We start from the raw sequence: 15412 nt of genomic DNA, 5'->3' as shown, positions 1-15412 counted from the left end.
GCATTAAGGGCGATGAGAAATACTTCTTTCTTTGGCTTTCTGCTGAGGTGGCAAAAGTGCAGTTGTTAGTGAAGCTGAATGCTTGGCAGCTCTACGTTGGATAGCAGCTTCAGAACTTGAGTCATATGTTCAAAAATATATTTTTTCATGCAGTTAAAATTTTTACTTTCCTAATAGTTTGGCTTGGGAGTGGGAAGGCTTCTGTACGGAGTGTTGCTATTGGTTGTGAAACTGTTGCTTGTGTACGTAGTGGTACAGTATTCCTTTCTGTAGGGAAAAATATCTGCTCTCCCTCCCTTCAAATGTGGTTTTCAAAGTCCTTTTTCCTGATGAGCCCAGAAACTGCCTTCCTGACAGCCATCCCTCGTCTGCTTTGAGTGAACAATTCTGGTCTGTTAGTGTGGAGCTGTGCTTTTTTGCATGGTGGGTGCTGCTTTTTCAAATGAGCACTGCCTGAAGTTTCAAAGCTGAAAACAAAAACGCTTCCATAGGGGGGAAGAAATAATCCAATTTCGTTACCTTGAAATTTAATATCTCCTCCCTTCCCCTGCTTTTATCAGTGTTTACCTCACTTGGGAGCAGACTGAAAAGGAGTTAGATCCTAAACGTAGTCAAATGTTAAGTTGCAGTTTTTGTCATCGCATCACTTTAATTTGTTTTGGTTTGTTACTTGTAGAGCTTTATTAATCATTCTCTTTTCTGTTGCGTTTTGTTGCCATTTCATTTTCAGTAGCCTTATTTTGATCTCTTTGGTTCACAGCTGACACATTTGATTGCCTTGTCATTCCACAATGATTCATTCTGACATGGGAACCCATGGAGGAGCGCTTACCTTTCCTAGCTTTGGTTCTTAGCTGTGTGTCACTGAGCAACTGAATTGGGATGAATTTGGAACCAGTGCAGCTGGTGGCACCAAGCAGAGGCAGTGAACGTTCTGAGCTCTCTGTCCTGCTTTGTCACACAGGACTTTCCCAGTGAATGTTAAACTAGGAAATTTATAAACCTGAGAAATTAATTATGCTTATTAAAGATTAATAAAAAGAAATGCAAGCAGCAAATCCAGCTAAACAAATCACTGAAGTTTCAGTATAACTTAATTTGCATAAATTTATAATAATTCCCTACATAATTGGTTAGCCACTTTTAATTTAGTGACTGGTAAAACTATCGGTTAAACTTCTGTCTCAGCCATCTGAACTCTGAAGCTGCCCACTTAGATCACTCTTCCTCTTTTTCCCCTTGTTGAGAGCCATCTCTTAGCTGCCTTGCTGGGCCTCTCCACATTTCAAGTTTTGCTGGAGCTGATTGCTCTGAAGTGTGGTATTTTAAGAATTTCTGCAATTCACTGCAGGCCCTTAAAGTGACTTGATAGTGTTAGTCTAATTTATAATTAAAATATATACAATAAAACATACTAACTGTACCACAATAGACCCTTGTAGTTACATGTGACTTTGCACGTTATTGTGCAAAGCAGGATTGTCCTGGCCTGGCCCCAAATGCTGTTATTCGTACCATAAACTGTAATTTCTAAATGGTTGCTATAGAGTAAGTTGTGTTTTTAAAGACAGAAATGTAATATTTGAAAGATATTTATCAGTCTTCCACTATCCATGCACTCACTGAGCCTTCCAGGAAAGCTGGCAGATGAGTTTTCATTTACTGGGGAATTTCTGATTCCTCTGTGTACAATGTTATCTAATGTATGTAGAAAACATTCAGTCAAATTTCAGTTTTAAGGAGTGTTTTTAGCTGTTCACTAAAATATTTGAGGCTGTGTGCACACAGAATATAAATTCCCTTTTGATTTATTTAAAACTATGCTTACAGGCTGGAAAAATTAAATAAAAAATAATCTTTATATGTAGTAGTTCCTTAGACTTCAACCATCTTGTTTAACAGCTCTGTTTACAACCGTAGCCCATCTAAAATTACCTTTAGAAAGCCATCACCTTACATGTTCTCCTTCATATGTTTGTAACTCACTAATACAAGCCCTCTGTCTCAGGTTTACTGTGTTCTAGAGTGTTCTGTGGCTTTGCTTAGCCTTGACACTGCCGAGGAGCCTTGTGTGGGCAATGCGGATACAAGACCACAGTACAGGTCTGACAGATGGAACAAAGTAAACTGAAGATTTGAATGTCCCATTAGCCAAGCAAATGCTGCAGTCTGGTTTTGCAGATGATGGCCTCATGCTGTTTGTGTCTTCTTTCCTTCTTATTACCAGAGCATTTGTATACCTGAGCAATCTGCTGTACCCCGTGCCTCTGATTCACCGAGTAGCTGTTGTTAGTGAGAAGGGAGAAGTACGAGGATTTCTGCGAGTAGCAGTGCAAGCTATAGCAGGTGAGGCACTCAGTGAGCTTTACTTTGCAGCTCTTTGGTGCACTGTGTGTGGCTGCAGCTTGAAAAAACATACAGTCCAACATTCTCTCTTAATCCGAAATAATTTTAGTGTTTCAAAGAACACTTTGTTATTAAGTTGCTATTGAAACTTTTTCATCAGTGTGATCATGTGGACCAAGCATGGATAAACCTTGAAATAATGATACTGACCAGAGGCTTTGAACATGGTGATGGAATGCAATGCTGCTTTTTAAGTCAGCACAAAATAAAGTAAAGGTTCTTTTTTCTGACACCCAGTGTAAACAGCACACGAGGGTATATGCAAGTCTGATAATTGTGGTGACTCACAAAAAGTAAAATGTACTCTGTGTTTGTTCCTCTTAAACCACCCTTCTGAGTAATGTGTAGAAGTGTACTCCATCGTTCTCTGGCTGAATAGCATGTAAAGAAGCTCCTGAACAATTTTCAGCCTAATAGAAAGAAAATTCAGTAGCATTTTCCACTTCATTGCCTCACTGAAATATGCAAAGACTCAAAGTAGGTGACATGCTGGAGCAGGGTAGATACAGAGTTGTTAACTGCTCCGTATGATTGTGAACTGCCACTGTGTGCGTGCCAGAGCCTTCTAGGCTCCTGCTAACGGTGTTTTTTACCATGAAATCATCCAGTTGAGTTTTACTCTGGTAGTTACCCATGTTTCATCAGTGCTGGTAAGGCCACAGATGCTTCCCATCATTTGTCTTATTTAGCAGTGGCTACCTGCCAACATTTCTTTATTTAGGTGTGGTAACCTTGGAAGTTTCTCCATGGGAATTTGTGATGAAATCTCAGAGCTTGAAGATGCGTGAGAATCACTCTAGCAGGGGCTAAAACAGCATCTGAACTAAAATCTATGTTAATGTGTACAATGGACTTACTTCTAGTTCAGTTTGGTCTCCATGGCATTGTCATCCAAATAAGTGAATGATATAAAGGAATACACTGTGACTGTTAGAAGTTGAGATGTGGGCATGTCTTGAAAAAGTGCTGTGGCTTTATTTGGTCTCTGGGTGAAGTTTCAAAGTGCATTCTGAATCTTGAATTTCTCCTGTAAGAACGCATTTACTGTGGCTGGCATTTAACCAGGCCTCCTTGTTGGTACTCTCCGTAAGGAGGGAGACATGAAATGGACAGACCGTATGGACAAGAGCCAGCTTTCAAACTTGTATGATGTGTTTGTGGAGCTTTGCTAGTGTGATTGTATTACTTGTGACTAGATAATTTTAGATGGCAGTTCATGTCAATGCAGGTATACCCCCCATGAGGGTAATTGTATTATGTGAAGTTCCACTGTAATACTTAGATGTAAACAAGTAATAAGAATGAGTGTTAAGGTCATCTTGCATTCAGAAGTCTCTATGAAGTTTAGGTATATTCACAGTTAAGCCTGGTGACTTGTCTTGATCTCCCACTCTGAAGAGTTCTGTTATCAGTTGACTGCTTTTCTCTGCTGTTCCCCCATTATGCTTTTTTCCTTTCTTCTTGATGTGTTTTAGCTGATGAAGAAGCACCTGATTATGGATCTGGTATTCGACAGTCAGGCACAGCTAAAATTTCATTTGATAATGAATATTTCGATAAGGTGAGTGTTAAAATTGAATTAAGCGTCTTTGAGCCCAATAACTTGTGCTTGTGAGAGAAATATTAATTCACATAGGAAGAAGGACGTGGGAAAACAGGAAACTGCAGGCATCTGTTAAATGCAACTTAATTTTTCAGAGCGATTTTTCTGCTGTCGCAATGACTCGGTCTGGACTGTCATTGGAAGAATTAAGAATTGTGGAAGGGCAGGGACAGAATTCAGAGGTGGTCACTCCTCCAGAGGAGATAAACAGAATGAATGAACTAGGTAAGCAAGAGATCTGTAGTATGGTTTGTTTTGAGAAACCTATGGAGAATTTCGGACAGTTTCAGTCAGTGCTAAAAAGGGATTTGGGATGTCCTTAAAAAGCATGATTAACTGGGAGGAGTTGTTACTGATGCATTGCATATGGCAGATGCCGAGTTCTGTGTTTGAAGAGCTATGCAGAACAACTGTTTCTGTGTACTTTGGGCTTTTTGTTATCATAAAAAGCAATTGGAATGTGTGTTGGGAATACATTGCTGCCTGAAGGAATATGTTTAAGGAAAAAAAAACCAACAAACCAGCAATCAAGACACACAAAATCACCCAAACAAAGGTTTAACACTGTGGGCTGTTTGTTCCTTTCAGACTTGAAGTCATCCACTCTGCTGGATGGAAAAATGACTATGGAAGGGTTCACTGAAGAAATTGGTAATCACTTGAAGCTGGGAAGTGTGTTTACCTTCCGTGTGACAGTGCTGCAGGCCAGTGGCATCCTTCCTGAATATGCAGACATCTTCTGCCAGTTCAAGTAAGAATTTGCTCTTATTTGCATTAGACAATGGATGGTTTAATAATGAGCACAAATAATAGCGGGCAACAAAGGGTCTGATGGAGAGCTTTTCAAAGCAGTGGTGCAGCAGAGAAAAACACTGTTGGTTATCAGAAATCCTACAATGAACAATGCCTGCCTTGTGTTAGCGTGGTGTCAAGGAGTAAAGTCTTGCAGAAAGGAATTAAGAATCAGCAGGCTCTAGAATTGGCTTCTTTTCAGGGTTTTGTTTGAATTTTTCCTGTTTAATTAGCAATATTCAAATGCCCAGGCACAAAACATATGTGACTCTTGAGTAAATCAATATCTCTCTGGTAAAAGTGCTGTTGGATTTAGTTTCTTAGGAAAGAGAATACAATTTTGGTGTCGTAAAACCAAAACAGGAATGTTGGCCCCAATGTATGAGAATTGTGATCCCAAAGATTCTAAGCTATACGTGACTGTCATGCAAACCTCTGGCAGACTAAATGCATGAGTTTATTTTGCTGTTGGGTTCACAGCACAGCAGTCTCCATTAAGCTGTTTTTTTGTGTGTGTTTTTCATTTTTATAAAGCTTTTTACACCGTCATGATGAAGCTTTCTCAACAGAACCTCTCAAAAACAACGGTCGAGGGACTCCGCTTGGTTTTTACCATGTTCAGAACGTAAGTACAACTTCTAATGAATAGTAAGTGATTGTTATAGCACTGGGGAGTTGTGGGCATCCTTCCTGTTAAGCTCCTGAGAGGTGTGTAGGAAGGAGGGAGAAGGGGAATTGCTAAGAATAGACAATAGGAGGAGTGATCAGATGGATGATGTAATCCCCAGTGGAGAACAAATTACAGAATGATTCTACGTGGAAGATTTAACTCCACTGTTTCGCATCTATTTCCTGCCTTTAAAATCTCCGTTCCCATTCCAGGATGTTCAATGAAAGCAGTCTAGAATTCAGGAAGTACAATATGTATGAATAGCAGTTCTCATGATCTCAAATGAACAGAATAAATCTGTTGTCATGAACTGTGGAATTGCTTTGCTGCATGTGGCTTCCTCTCCTGCTGCTTGAAATGCATCACACTGAGGCTTTCAGTTTTTCCTTTACTAGAGATAAGAATTAATCCTTAGAACTAAAAGGAATGCAGCTACTTTTTTTTTCTGGGAGCTCCTCTAAACAGTGTGAAGACTGTAGACTACTAAAATAGTAATTCACATTTTTTTAGGCTTCTTTTCTGTTTGCTTCAATTTCTCTCCTTATTTGTTTAACAGATTGCTGTGGAAGTGACAGAATCATTTGTGGAGTACATCAAAACAAAGCCTATTGTTTTTGAAGTCTTTGGACATTACCAGCAGCATCCTCTACATCTGCAAGGACAGGATCTCAATAGGTATTGTTTGCTGTTCTGACATAAAGGCTGATGTGATATTGTTCAGGTTACTTCTGCAGTTGAGGCAGTTTTTCATACTCCTGAAATTATATAGCTGCACCCTCCTGAGTAGGGATCCTGACTAACGTACGTGTGCTGGCAGAGGCCTGCTTACCCAGCAGAGTGTATTTCGTTAATGAGTGATGGCATTGTCTTACCATGTCAAACACAGGTTGCTGCTCTGCTGATTCTGCAGCATCCAACCCTACAAACGCTGGCAGTAGCGTATTGCTGGAGGGTTTAGATCCCACTTCTGGGTAAATCCTCCTGCTCTGCAAGGTGCAGTATTCCCTCAGAACAAGTGGCCTGATGCATAAAGAGAGGATGAAAGAGGAAGAGAGGCAAAATTAAGGGGAAAACAAAAGGCTTTCAATGTATTCCACATTTTGGAAGTACTGAGCATTTGAAGGCTTGGATTTGGAGAAAGGACCTCTAACCCCCTTCTTCAGCAGTTTAAGGGAGAGGAGGCTGGTCAGATTACTTGATCTGGTAAGCACTCCTGCTGAAAGCAGCAGCTGTGAAGAGGCAGCATGTGCAAGTTTTAAAAGAAAATGTCAGTAGAGGCTTGTGCCCTTTCCTGGAGGTATTTTGGGAAGTGTCTGTTACCCAGTTATAGTTTCGGTGCAGGATGATGGTGGGTAGTTGGAGAGTATAAATAGATATTTTTCCTCAATAGCTAGAATTAATTAAGTTGCAGTAGAAAAAGGATTTCTATTAGTCAGAGAAGTCCACTTGTTGTGGCTGGTGATATTTTCATAGGATTGTGGGAGTCCTTTTGAAGACATATACTAGTGTGTTTATGTGTGTCTGCATCTATTTGTATATAACTTTGCTTAGCTGCCTCTAAAAATTCTGTCTTCATTTCTCTGTAGCCCTCCACAGCCTTCTCGAAGATTCTTTCCTCCCCCTATGCCACTCTCAAAGCCAGGTGAGAACAGTTCCCCCAATTCTGTGCATCACAAGTTTGTTTGACATGGAAGATGAAGGTTTGGTATACATGTGAGCCAATGAGGGCACCAAGAAAAGAAATGGAGTGAATCTGCAAAGGGCATCGGATCCATCTTTGTCTATCTTCCTCTTTATATATTCAACCTCTTGCAGTAAATGCACCTTGGGTCATTAAAGGGCAGAATTCCTCTCGTGAGGTGTTAAAAGTATTCCATGAGTTCTGGCTGTGACTCTCCATGTGCTTACTGAGCACTTGCCTGGAAATATTCATTACTCACTGTCTTTCTGCTGCATGACGTTTTTGATCACTGAGCCAGTCTTGTTGAAATTATTCTTGTTTTTCTTTGCTTTATTTTAACAATGCATGCTGAACTCTTCTGGTGTTATTTTTTCCCCATTTCATCCCATACTCCTTCTGCTTACTCTCACCTGCATGTTTCTACCATCGCTGTTTTTGTGTGTTCCATTCCCTTTGCAGACCACGAAAGAAAAATTGAATTAATTAGGTATCTTATGTCTGGCTATGTAAACGTGCATGTGCTGAACACACTATCCGAGCATGCCAACGTGCTTGCATCCTCTGCTGTGGCTGCTTTCCAGGATGGGGCTGACCAGCTGCCACCCTTTCTGTTTCTGCCTGTTCCCAGCTGTCAGAGTGAGCGGGCTCCTAAACGAGATGGTTAGTAGCCAAATGTGATCTATGGTAGAGGTAGAAGTAGTCTTGAAACGTGCTTCAGGAGTCCTTGTTCCTTATTGTTATCTTGAAGTATTCTTGGGTGTAGAACTGCTGTGGCTACAGATACAGAAAGATGATGCCATGTTTATGTTTATGCTAGAGAAAATAAGCTCCTGGATGCTAAGTATCACAGATCCTTGTGTGGCCCTGTGTTTGTTCCCCAAAATCTCGCAGACCTCTGTTTTCATATCTTCTGTAAATAATCTTGAAACGTTCCTGATGAGAAAAAGCAGATATAGAGTCGTTCTGCTGTGTTCTGTAGAGGCTCCTGTTTTGTTCATCATGTTTTGTTACTACCTGGTGTGTACAGCACTGATCCTTTCTTTCTCTGCATTAAGTCTTATTCAGCTTCTTTATGTGCACATTTTATCACAGCTGGTACAGGAGACAAGCACTTGACAACATGAAAATGAAGACCACATTTTTAAGTTCTTAATTTGCTTTCTTCTGTGAGGAAGGGAAAATGCATTCTATGTTTAAAATATATATGTATATATATATATATATATATATATATTGCAGATTAAGAGACCAATTCTAAACTCCAAACTGCTAAACAGTAAAGCAGTGGTGGACATCTGAGGAAACTGCTTTCCCGTGAAGCTGCAGAGACTTCTGTTACATACTTTTACCAGTTTTTTTCCTCTGTACACTTCTGTTTTATTGTGATTTTTATTTTTAATATTACTGTTACCTGTATTGATACCAGCGCTTTGAGGAATAGTGCTGTAAACCTTATCATCATGGAACAAAACGTGATCTGAATGTGTGCACAGAATACATGGTCTTTTTAAACCATTCTTTTTTCTTTCTTTAAGTGCCTGCTACAAAGCTGAATACTATGAGCAAACCTAGCTTGGGCCACAGTGTGAGCAAATACGACCTTCTTGTCTGGTTTGAGATCAGTGAATTGGAGCCAACTGGCGAGTAAGTGAAGCATTAATCATCCTTGTTTTAAGAGCCTTAAAAAACCTTTTACCTTGTTCTGTTCAGACAATGGTCTTTGGATGGAGTTGGAATTAGATGATCTTTGAGGTTCCTTTCAACCCGAGTCATTCTATGACAAGGTGGCTGTTTAGCAATCATCATCTGAAGGTAGTCTGGCTTATGTTATTCTGCACTCTGTCTAGTTTGTATCAAAGGGGTATAAATTCTGCTGACGTTTGTTGTCCTCGTTGAAAAGGATTGAAGGGACAGAATTGGCATTCCTTAACACTTGAAGTGTCTCTCCATTTGAAAGCCCAATGGCATCCCCACCAGGGCTGGGGACATTTTTTTTTTTCCTGTGCTTAGGCCATGAATTTAAATTACTTGCAGACTTGGCTAGATGTCTTCTGTAGTGTATTTTATGTTCGCTTCTGCATAGCAGAAAGTCTTGCCCTGACAAGTCTTCAGACATGATGTTGAGAAGTGAGTTCTGCAGAGTTTTGCAGAAGATTGGACGTGAGGAAATGGTCTGGTGTTTCTGCAGAGGAGGTTTAGATGGGATGTCGTGGAGAATTTCTTCACACTGAGTGGTGGTGGACGGCAAAGTGCAAGGTTTTGCATTTGGGCCGGAAGAACCCCCGGCACCTGTACAGGCTGGGAGGAGCGGTCCTTGAGAGCAGCTCGGCAGAGAAGGACCTGGGGGTCCTGATGGACGAGAGACTGAACATGAGCCAGCAGTGCGCTCTGGCAGCTCGAAAGGCAAATGGGATCCTGGGCTCCATCAGGAGAGGGGTGGCCAGCAGGGACAGGGAGGTGATTGTCCCTCTCTACTCGGCTCTTGTGAGGCCCCATCTGGAGTACTGTGTCCAGGTGTGGAGCCCTCAGTACAAGAAAGACATTGAGATTTTGGAAAGGGTCCAGAGGAGGGCGACTAAGATGATGAGGGGGCTGGAGCACCTCCCCTATCAGGACAGGCTGAGGGAGTTGGGCTTGTTCAGCCTGGAGAAGGGAAGGCTGCGGGGTGACCTCATTGCAGCCTATCAATACCTGAAGGGAACCTACACCCAGGAGGGGAGTAAACTGTTCAGAAGGGCTGATAACAGCAGGACTAGGGGAAATGGTTTTAAGTTGAAGGAGGGAAGATTTAGGTTGGATGTTAGGGGGAAGTTCTTTACTAGGAGAGTGGTTAGGCCCTGGAATGGGCTGACCAGGGAGGTTGTGGATGCCCCGTCCTTGGACGTGTTCAAGGCCAGGTTGGACGGGGTCCTGGGCAACCTGATCTGAATGTGTATGTTTGGTGGCCCTGCCAGGCAGGGGGTTGGAACTACATGATCCTTGGGGTCCCTTCCAACCCGGGTGATTGATTCTGTGATTCTGTGATTCTGTGGTTAAGCAGTGGTACTGCTGCCCAGGGCAGTGATGGAGTCCCCATCTCTGGATGTATGTAGGTCACTCTGAAAGTTGTCTCCTACTTACTTCCATGGAAACTATAGCAAATAAGAAGATCACAATAACACTATTTGACAGAGCAAATTCTTGGTTACAAAACACTATTTTTCAATATAGTCACCACCATTAGCCGTGCGTTTTTATCAGCAATGAACAAATCCATTGTAAACGTTGGTAGAAGCAGTCTTATTTCTTCAGATATTATACAGAGAGGTAAATGTTGGTGGCAGAATACGGACTAATGTTGCAGTGCTATTATGTTTTTCCTGCATGCTGATTTCTGTGTCTCACACAGGTATATTCCTGCTATTGTGGACCACACTGGATGCCTGCCTTGTCAGGGGACATTCCTGCTTCACCAGGTACTCATGAAGGCTGTAGAGCAGCAAGTTTCATCTCTGCAGGGGATTAGAGTGCTAATGATAGATTTTTGCCTCTCTCATGTCTTTTCCTTTCCTATAAGCTGTCTAATGATAGCTGTAGGGTAATCATCTTTCAGTCTGAATTTAGTCTGTAAGCTTTGAGCACTGTGGAGAATGTTTGACCTCTGGTACAGTGCTGTTTCCTGTGATTATCAGCGTGCATTCTAATCATGAAAGATGAAAGTCTTTTTAAAACACCAGCTGAGTGCCTCTGGTGTTCTCTAACTTCTGCACCAGGATCACTGAAAGAGTGTGTGGACTCAGATTTCATTGTTTTTTCTTACTGCATGTGGCTGTAAGACAGATCTGTACAATGACCACATCTCAGTGCATCTTAAATGCTTGTAATTAATCACAAATGCTACTGCAATAATCCTTAATAATAATTTGTCTTTAGCTGGATTTGAAAGACAATCCTAGTTCAATATTGTTCATAGACTTACTTTGTTTTTCTCTACTTTCGAATTCCCAGTTCACTTCCAGAGGCTTTACTGTTGACTTTGCAGTTACTCTCTTACACAGATAGGAACAACTCTTTATTTGGGAATAATGGCTGCATTCCATTATTTCCTTAATAAAACAAAGAATTTTGATCTATGTGTTTTTACAGTGTAAGTGCAAAAGAGATGATAGTGTGTGGGGTGGGAATACTTCCCCAGTGTAAACTTTTGGTTTTGAACTCTACCAGGGAATCCAACGCAGAATCACAGTCACCATTATCCATGAGAAAGGCAATGAGTTGCACTGGAAAGATGTACGAGAGCTGGTTGTTGGTAAGTGTGTTCTGCTTTGTTTGTTGTTGTGTGAAGAAGAAAAAGTACTAATGGTAATTTCTCTTCAGGTCTTTCTCTGCTGTCTTAATCAATATTGGATATGAGAGGAGTTGGATTTTGAAAAAAGATCTGGAAGAAAAACTTAAATCTTGCAGTTTTCACTTAAAGCTGCTGCTTTAATCACAGTCTGAAATGAAAATTGAAAAAGCAGTTTATTTCTGTGTTTCAAGATTTAATTGATTTCCCCCTTCTCCCCTTATCAGGACGTATAAGAAACAAAGCAGAAGTCGATGAAGCTGCTGTGGATGCTATTTTGTCTTTGAATATTATCTCTGCAAAATACCTGAAGTCATCTCACAGCTCCAATAGGTAAGCATGTAAAGAGACTCTTTTTAGCAGGAACCTAGAATTTCTTTGATGTGAAGTATTGGTAGAATGTTTGAAAAACTGTGAATGGTGCTAAAGGTTAAGTGCAGAATTCCGTGGGCACAGGGTATGCAGGCAGAGAATGAGTGTTACAGTCGTTTCTAGATAACGCTGAAGTCTGTTCCTCTGCATAAAAGATACTCAGATAATGCATTTGGATGACTTTCCACTTGTAAGGACAGTTATGGGAGGAAGGAAAGGCTTAAGAGAGTCTCAGAATACAGGCCAGAACTTGTAAAGTGATATTAGGGCTTGTTGCTAGAATAAAGCATTGTAAGAAGGGCCATTTCAGAGGGATACATTTATGGCTGATTGAATACCTATGTTAGGTCTGAAACAAGCATACGATGAACTAAGCAAGAGCCATGCTTTTTAAATTAAACTTCACAGTTTATGGATTTATAAAGATGTTTCACAAATTGAATCGAGTTGTGGTAAGATGTATCTGCACTGCAATCATTCGGGCAACAGTAGGGCTCCACTCTGAGATGCTTTAGGCTGCATGTATCTCCTCATTTGAGTTCATTTCTGTGAAGATCAGCCAGACTCCTTGTTGTTTTGCTCCAGTGTCTGTAATGAGGGGCAGTGAAGCAGAGTGCTGTGTTGCTGGCAAAGTCTGTTCCTGCTCTGACATAACCACGTCACTTGATGGCTCCGTGGCTCCACTGAGCTGGAGCAAAGCAGGAATATCTCTGGATATCTGAGCCTTTCTGGAGGGAAAGGGGTTGTCTGGGAGCTTGTCTCTACAGCAGCTGTTGAATTCTGGAGGCAGTGTGCTTCCAGGCACTGAAACAGCCTCTGATTTCCTTTTCCATCAGAGGCTTGGACTTTGAAATATCACTGCAATATTAAAGGCGGGATCAGGATGCTGCTCCTGCCAACTGAAAGTTTTCCTGCCACCTAGTGTCTATAAACATGTACAGTGATAGTATTTTTAGCAGTTATCTCTTGCCTCCTTGTAGAATAGGATGTTCTACTTCTAGAGTATTTGAAATAATGAATCAGGATCTGTGGGACTTGAGGATTTCCAGTCTGATACAAGTAGGTCTGCAGTGGAGAAGTGCAGTACCTTCTGTACTCTAGCAGTTTGAAGAAACTCCTGTATAGCTCTGTAGTTTCTTATCAGGAAGGCTGCTTGGATGGATGAAGGATGAGGATTGGTGTAATGAGACTGCTGACCATCTCTTAATGAAGTGCCAAAGTTTAACATGGAAGATGAGTGCATGGCAGGGTGGTGGTGTGCGATTGAAGCTCTGATCCATGTCTCATGTTTGTTCATTGTCCACAGACTTGCTTTATGGTGGTGTTTTTATTTTGTCAGCCTTTTCTGTTCCTCTTGGCTGTTGCTTCTCTGTTCTGCTTTTGGCTGCACTAACCAAAGCTCTTTCTGTGTTTTTACAGGCTCTTTCTTGATAAGGATATGCCTAGGTATTTTCTGTTTGCTTCCCTTGCACATAAAGATTCTTGAAAATAGAATGCTTTATGTATTTTGTATTGCTGCCATCTCCCTTTTAGTTAATGAAGTTTGTTAGCACACAGCTTAGCTCTTGTAGAAGTAGTACATCTCTTCCTGCCCCGTGTCAGGGATTTATTCAGGTAAAATTTAGTAAGGAATGTGTGAAGGTAAATTTTCCTTCACACACAATAGGCAGCTTCCATCGTTGGGTCTTTCTGATCCTCAGAATGCACTGTCACAATGCAGTCCCTATTCATAGTCCTTCCTGGTTCTCTTCCTTTGTTCTGTATCAGAACTAGATTTGGAATTTCTTACTGTCTTTGACTCTGTAATGCTTGCCATGTCTGAAGCACCAAGCAAGAGCTGAATGATTAAGTTACTTGAAATTCCAGCTCACAGTTGCACTGAACAAAAAGCTGTGGCTGCCATGTGACTGGCATTCAGCCTCCACTCTTAGGCTGGATTTGCATATGAAATTTAACCATGTGGTTGCTACTTCTTAGTTTACCAGTTGGCAAAGAAGTGAGGCGTTTAGTGGCTGCTTAGACTGGATTCCTCTTTCACCTTCCAGGTTTTCCTGTGGATCACAGCCAAGCTGCACAGTCTTGGGCAATGTGCGGTCTGCTTTCTGTGTTCTGCCTGTTTGAAAAAGAGAAGGCTTAAGTCTTCAGTGCTTTCAATTAACCGCCTCTAACTAACACCAAAATCCACTTAGAAATCATTTCTGACTGTACATTGGTGCCTTCCACGTGTTTCTCCTGTTTCCTGTGCTTTGCTTTTTCTGTGCTCTATTTTACTCATGTTTGCTATACAGAAAGAGGTTTGCTCACTTCCATTTCTTTGTCTCTCTTTGTGACTATTCTAGCAAGTTCTGGTTTGGACAGACAGGCCTGTGTATATTTATCTTCCTGGCTAGACAAAATCCAATAGAGTATCTGTCTCAAAGCTGTGTTTGACTCCAACTTGACACTGATCCAAAAAGCACCATTTTGCTAAGGGAGCATTTAGTTCTGTGCTGCTTAATGTTTATGCCTCCTTTGGTGTAAAAAAAAAAATCAGAAAAGTTGCTGTATCCCAGAATGCTGAGACTTTTTTCCAAAGGAACATAAATAAAGTCAGACTCTACCTATGAGAAAGGAGAGAGCTTGTTTTCTGAAGCCTCTGTTAGAGAATACAGCTTTGACACCATAAATTAGGACTTAGATGTCCTTTGTGTGATGCTGTCTCTCACTTTTTACCTGAACAAATGGCCGTTCCTGATTGCTGCAGTAGAGCTGTGGGAGGCTTCAGCTCCTTTCTTGCCATGTACAAATCAAAGAGATTTCTGTAAAAAGTTTGCGTTAGATCTGCAAGTTTTCACTTGAAGCTATTAGGGAAATGGAAAGAAATCTTTATTGCTTGAGTTAGGCTTATCCCTGCCTGTCAGTCATTCTGATTAGCTATCAGAAACTGCTGTTTTATATCACTGTCACAAAGATGTCTTCTGTTACTAAATGCCAGTCTTATAATAGGATATAGGGTTAGGGATTTAGAATGAATAAATCTTCCCATACACTTTGGAGATCCATCTGGGCTGAATTGCACCTGAATCAAAAGAGAGAAGCTGTGTTTAGAAACAGTCTTCCCTGTGGTGTTATGATGGCTTTTGTTCTCTTCTACGTTCCTGCTTTTGTCTTTTATGTGAGCCTTTCTGAAAACAAGCAATGGCATCTTATGCCAAACTGTTTGCAGTAGAAGTAAGTAAACTTGAGAAAGAAGAAAGATGTTTTTGCTTCAAGTATTTGTCGTGCAAACCACTGTGGTCAGTAACAGTTGCTTTGGATGGTGGTGAGGAAGAGCTTTGCCTGGCCAGTGAGAGGGAGGGGTGCAGAGGAACTCTGTTGAGCTCTTGCTGTGCTTTTTTTGCAGGACTTTTTATCGGTTTGAAGCAGTTTGGGATAGCTCCTTGCATAACTCCCTTCTCCTCAATCGAGTGACCCCATATGGAGAGAAGATATATATGACCCTTTCTGCTTACCTGGAGGTTAGAATTCTGTGTTTTCTTTTCTGGTTGTTGCTCATACAGAACCACTGCAAACAGCAGGCAGTGT

General features: G+C 41.2%; 1 protein-coding gene across 5 annotated transcripts in view; it reads left to right on the top strand.

Annotated features, from left to right (window-relative positions):
* KIF1B (kinesin family member 1B) overlaps positions 1-15412 on the top strand; it is an 83421-nt gene that overhangs the window by 57658 nt on the left and 10351 nt on the right. For all 5 annotated transcript variants that reach the window (XM_042883441.1, XM_042883439.1, XM_042883438.1 and 2 more), the window contains 12 exons: positions 2228-2346; positions 3882-3967; positions 4105-4234; positions 4598-4760; positions 5336-5426; positions 6028-6146; positions 7058-7113; positions 8688-8796; positions 10541-10607; positions 11356-11440; positions 11704-11809; positions 15231-15345. In XM_042883441.1, coding sequence (XP_042739375.1) covers positions 2228-2346; positions 3882-3967; positions 4105-4234; positions 4598-4760; positions 5336-5426; positions 6028-6146; positions 7058-7113; positions 8688-8796; positions 10541-10607; positions 11356-11440; positions 11704-11809; positions 15231-15345 — 1246 coding nt within the window. The remainder of the gene's footprint in view (positions 1-2227; positions 2347-3881; positions 3968-4104; positions 4235-4597; positions 4761-5335; positions 5427-6027; positions 6147-7057; positions 7114-8687; positions 8797-10540; positions 10608-11355; positions 11441-11703; positions 11810-15230; positions 15346-15412) is intronic.

The sequence above is a fragment of the Lagopus leucura genome, unplaced genomic scaffold (assembly GCF_019238085.1).
Source record: "Lagopus leucura isolate 7727_CA_CO unplaced genomic scaffold, USGS_WTPT01 Super-Scaffold_100037, whole genome shotgun sequence".
Classification (NCBI taxonomy): domain Eukaryota; kingdom Metazoa; phylum Chordata; class Aves; order Galliformes; family Phasianidae; genus Lagopus; species Lagopus leucura.
This window is presented reverse-complemented; position numbering and strand designations above follow the sequence as displayed.